We start from the raw sequence: 5,436 nt of genomic DNA, 5'->3' as shown, positions 1-5,436 counted from the left end.
TCGAGAGGCTATTTCCGAGCGCCGTGGGAAGCTGGGAAAGAACGCGAACTGAGCCTCACCCGGCAGAGCAAGTCTGTGCAGAGGGGGCCGCGAGCGGTTTCAAAGCCTCCGAAGTGCAAAATGCAGAGAGTGAGCGCGGGGTCCCTAGCCACTGGGGCGAAATCCCATATGATGGCTGTCAGTTCAAGCAGCCAGCACAGTAGGGGCGCAATTAACAAAACCGTCCGCTCCTTTAACGCCCGGAGACCCGTGCCAACTCCTCTACAGGCAGAGCGCTGACAGGAAAGAAAAAAAGCAAAAGGAGTTAAAGAAACAAAGGAAAGATTCCCTAATTTTCATTTCTTGTTTTCCCCTCTAAGCCTTTCCACACTAAAGGGATTGTCAGAGGCTGGCGTAGGAGCTGCGCGAGGGCCAGGCCGCCATTGGCTGCCCGGTTCGGGTGATTTGCATATCGGCGGCTATAAGAGCGGAGGCGGCGCGCGGCGGCGCAGCTCCAGCGAGAAAAGGGGAGGGAGAGGTGTGGGCCGTGGGTGGCATCCGCACGTCCTCAGAGCCCGCCGGCACCTCCAAGCTGCAGCCTGCAGACTTCTCCCGCACACGCCTAGCAAAAAGCGTGCTCTGGGGACCCTGGGACTCACGCCCAGACCTGCAAACCAGAGAGGAATCTCTCCCTCAGCCTTTTGGAATAGCGCTTGGGGCTGGCGGCATGAGTCCAGCGAGGCGCGGGGGCATCCCCTGCCTTTTCCCCTTGCAGCTGTTCAGCCTTTGCTGGGTGCTCTCCGTGGCCCAGAGCAAGACAGTGCGTTACAGCACCTTCGAGGAGGATGCCCCCGGAACGGTCATCGGGACCCTGGCTGAAGACCTGCATATGAAAGTGTCCGGAGACACAAGCTTCCGCCTGATGAAACAGTTCAACAGCTCACTGATCAGAGTGCGCGAGGGCGACGGGCAGCTGACCGTCGGAGACGCGGGCCTGGACCGCGAGCGGCTGTGCGGCCAGGCCCCGCAGTGCGTGCTGGCCTTCGACGTGGTCAGCTTCTCGCAGGAGCAGTTCCGGCTGGTACACGTGGAAGTGGAGGTGAGGGACGTCAATGACCACGCGCCGCGCTTTCCCCGGGCCCAGATCCCCGTGGAGGTGTCCGAGGGCGCGGCCGTGGGCACGCGCATACCCTTAGAGGTGCCGGTGGACGAGGACGTGGGCGCCAATGGGCTGCAGAGTGTGCGCCTGGCCGAACCGCACAGCCCCTTCCGCGTGGAGCTGCAGACGCGCGCGGACGGTGCCCAGTGCGCCGACCTGGTGCTGCTGCAGGAGCTGGACCGCGAGAGCCAGGCCGCCTACAACCTGGAGCTGGTGGCCCAGGACGGAGGCCGCCCGCCGCGCTCCGCCACGGCCGCCCTCAGTGTGCGCGTGCTGGACGCGAACGACCACAGCCCGGCCTTCCCGCAGGGCGCCGTGGCCGAGGTGGAGCTGGCGGAGGACGCGCCCGTGGGCTCGCTACTGCTCGACCTGGACGCGGCGGACCCCGACGAGGGCCCCAACGGCGACGTGGTGTTCGCCTTCGGCTCCCGTACCCCGCCCGAGGCGCGCCGCCTCTTCCGCCTCGACCCGCGCTCGGGCCGCCTCACCCTGGCCGGGCCCGTGGACTACGAGCGCCAGGACACTTACGAACTGGACGTGCGGGCGCAGGATCGCGGTCCCGGGCCCCGCGCCGCCACCTGCAAGGTCATCGTGCGCATCCGCGACGTCAATGACAACGCACCGGACATCGCCATCACCCCGCTGGCCGCCCCGGGCGCGCCTGTCGCCTCGCCCTTCGCTGCCGCCACCGCCGCACTCGGGGGTGCGGATGCGACCTCGTCGACCGGGCCCGGGACGCCAGAGGCTGGAGCCATATCGCTGGTGCCAGAGGGGGCGGCACGCGAGAGCCTGGTGGCGCTGGTCAGCACCTCGGACAGGGACTCGGGAGCCAACGGGCAGGTGCGCTGCGCCCTCTATGGGCACGAGCACTTCCGGCTGCAGCCGGCCTACGCGGGCAGCTACCTGGTGGTGACCGCGGGATCGCTGGACCGCGAGCGCATCGCCGAGTACAACCTGACGCTGGTGGCCGAGGACCGCGGCGCGCCCCCGCTGCGCACCGTACGGCCCTACCTGGTGCGGGTGAGCGACGAGAACGACAACGAGCCGCTCTTCACGCGGCCGGTCTACGAGGTGTCGGTGCGTGAGAACAACCCGCCCGGGGCCTACTTGGCCACGGTGGCCGCCAGGGACCCGGACCTGGGCCGCAACGGCCAGGTCACCTACCGGCTGCTGGAGGCCGAGGTGGGCCGCGCTGGGGGCGCCGTGTCCACCTATGTCTCGGTGGACCCGGCTACCGGGGCCATCTACGCGCTGCGCAGCTTCGACTATGAGACGCTTCGCCAGCTCGACGTGCGCATCCAGGCGAGCGACGGCGGCTCCCCTCAGCTCTCCAGCAGTGCCCTGGTGCAAGTGCGGGTGCTTGACCAGAACGACCACGCACCGGTCCTGGTGCACCCGGCACCGGCCAACGGCTCCCTGGAAGTGGCGGTCCCCGGGCGCACAGCAAGGGACACGGCCGTGGCGCGCGTGCAGGCCCGGGACGCAGACGAGGGTGCCAACGGGGAGCTGGCATTCGACCTGCTACAGCAGGAGCCGCGAGAAGCCTTCGCCATCGGCAGCCGAACGGGGGAGATCGTGCTCACCGGCAACCTATCTCAGGAGCCGCTCGGCCGAGTATTCCGGGCGTTGCTGGTCATATCCGACGGCGGCCGGCCCCCGCTCTCCACCACTGCCACTGTCAGCTTCGTGGTGACAGCCGGCGGCGGGCGCGGGCTGGTGTCGCCAGCCAGTGCAGCGAACTCGGAGCGCTCTCGCCCTTCCGGCTCTCGGCTCGCGACGTCGGGGCCGGCGCTACAATGGGACACGCCGCTGATCGTCATCATCGTGCTGGCCGGGAGCTGCACGCTGCTTCTGGCCGCCATCATCGCCATCGCCACCACCTGCAACCGACGCAAGAAGGAGGTGCGCAAAGGGGGGCCCCGCCGGGAAGAGCGGCCCGGGGCGGCGGGCGGCGGAGCCTCGGCTCCCGGCTCCCCGGAGGAGGCCGCCCGGGGAGCCGGGCCCAGGCCCAACATGTTCGACGTGCTCACCTTCCCTGGCAGCGGCAAAGCGCCCTTTGGCAGCCCCGCGGCCGACGCGCCCCCGCCCGCGGTCGCCGCGGCCGAAGTGCCGGGCTCGGAGGGCGGCAGTGCCACCGGGGAAAGCTCCTGTCACTTCGAGGGGCAGCAGCGGCTCCGCGGCGCGCACGCCGAGGTGAGGCCTTCCTTCGGCTGGGCGCCCCGCTCGGTGCTCCGCGGACAGGCTGGGGGAAGGGACTGGAGGGGTCTGGGTGTGCGTGCGTGGGAGAGGCCTAACCTGTCGCCCTTGTGTTTTTGTTTCTTGTCCAACCCTCACCCCTGCTTGCTTTCCCCATTCCCTGCTGCAGCCCTACGGCGCCTCCCCTGGTTTCGGAAAGGAGCCGGCGCCCCCTGTGGCTGTCTGGAAAGGACATTCTTTCAACACCATCTCCGGCCGAGAAGCGGAGAAGTTCAGCGGCAAAGACAGCGGCAAAGGGGACAGTGATTTCAATGATAGCGATTCCGACGTCAGCGGGGACGCTCTGAAGAAGGATCTCATCAACCACATGCAGAGCGGTGAGGACTCCTCTTTCCTGCCAAATTCAGCCTTCCTTCTCTCCCTCCGTTTCTGCAACAGCCTCTCCTCTCAATCTCCATTCCCAGACCCCCTCCCTCTTTCTCACTTTTTTCTGTCCTTGAGTTCTGGATTCCGGCCTGCCTCAAACATGAATTTCAAAATGCCAAGTCGAGGCAGCTCCACCACCTAAGATAAACCAGACTCCCATCCTGTTAGGTTGCTATCTGAGAAGAGAAATTCTGCTTATCAATTTTTTTTTTTTTTTTTTTTTTTTTTTGCTTCCAGCTAAAGCTGAACCAACTTCGTATTAAAGTGGCTTTGTAGGAACCAATATTCATTTCAAATCTGGAATCAGGGCGTTCATCTTCCTACACGCTTTCCTTTTCAGCCGCCCTGACCCTGTCTGACACTTTGAAGACGGAGGCACAGTGTGTGTAATCTCAGTAATCATCATGCCCTCTCCCTTTCTCTTTTATGTTAGGACTGTGGGCGTGCACCGCGGAGTGTAAGATCCTGGGCCACTCTGACCGCTGCTGGAGCCCCTCCTGCGCTGGAGGGCCCAGCACACATCCTTCCACTCACCCCCCAGCCCAGATGTCGACCTTCTGTAAGAGCACGTCCCTGCCCCGGGATCCTCTGCGTAGGGACAATTACTACCAGGCCCAGCTGCCCAAGACAGTGGGGCTGCAGAGCGTCTATGAGAAAGTGCTACACAGAGACTATGACAGGACAGTCACTCTGCTCTCCCCTCCTCGTCCAGGGAGGCTCCCAGACTTGCAGGAGATTGGGGTACCCCTCTATCAGTCCTCCCCTGGCAGGTACCTGTCCCCAAAGAAGGAAGACAATGAAAATGTGTAATCCCATGCTGCATGTTGTCACGCATATACAGGTCACTCCAAGAAGCCCCTAAGTTATTGACCGGTTTCAGTGTTGTATATAGAAATATGCAAGATGTGCCTTAAAATGAAGTTGTTGGAAGCTATTTCCAATCACATTGGTACTGTTTGGTATTTGCAAACAAAAATGTAGTTAATGTAATTTTTATGAAATGTGTGCAGTATTTAATTCTTCTTATCATGCTATTGACTTTAATTTCCCTTGTGGCTTGCCATTTTCTTAGTGTTTTTAACCTGTACATGGTGTAATGTAATGTTTGTATATAATGAAATTTTGTTATATTTTTATATAATAAAAGCTAAAGTGGAAGTTATTGCCAAAGGAACTGTCTGTAAGACAAAAAAAACAAAACATGTTGGAATTACTTAATGGAAATTTATCTTTCACCGGAAACAACCTAGTGTTTGAGAAGTTTTGCCTTGCCAAGTATAACTTGTATATCTTGAGTCCGTGGTAGATTTCAAGTTCAATGTTATTTAATTACATTTGGTTTTCTGTAAACCATGTCACTTACAAGCAGAGTAATAAAGGATTTGTCATGTGTTTGAAGAATCTGCTAATTGCTTTTTGTGAACTTACCGACAGTCAGGCATTCACAAAAAATCTGAGTACCAGAATTAAACCTTCTTTCAAGTGCTAATTATTTGGGCGTTATTAATGATCACAGCAACAGTAAACCTGTGGGATTTCAAGTATCGGAGTCTCATCCAAGTATTAAAAATATTTGTTGCTTTTGTAAAACATATGCATCTCCATATACATCAGGCACTCTATAAAATTCCTGCCCTCATTTATTTACTCAACAAATATTTATGGAGCATCTACCA

General features: G+C 59.8%; 1 protein-coding gene across 2 annotated transcripts; it reads left to right on the top strand.

Annotated features, from left to right (window-relative positions):
• Positions 1-516: 516 nt before the first annotated feature.
• LOC118884214 (protocadherin-8) lies at positions 517-5,161 on the top strand. 2 transcript variants are annotated; one of them, XM_036831682.1, is made up of 3 exons: positions 517-3,040; positions 3,504-3,711; positions 4,194-5,161. In XM_036831682.1, exons 1-3 carry the CDS (start codon positions 707-709, stop codon positions 4,568-4,570), a joined length of 2,919 nt encoding a protein of 972 aa, XP_036687577.1. In that variant the 5' UTR covers positions 517-706; the 3' UTR covers positions 4,571-5,161. The 2 variants fall into 2 exon arrangements, with proteins under 2 accessions (XP_036687577.1, XP_036687578.1); XM_036831683.1 differs by having other exon boundaries at positions 517-3,331.
• Positions 5,162-5,436: the final 275 nt, after the last annotated feature.

This window comes from Balaenoptera musculus, chromosome 18 (assembly GCF_009873245.2).
Source record: "Balaenoptera musculus isolate JJ_BM4_2016_0621 chromosome 18, mBalMus1.pri.v3, whole genome shotgun sequence".
NCBI lineage: Eukaryota > Metazoa > Chordata > Mammalia > Artiodactyla > Balaenopteridae > Balaenoptera > Balaenoptera musculus.
Note: the sequence above shows the minus strand (reverse complement) of the source record. Positions and strands in the feature narration are given on the sequence as shown.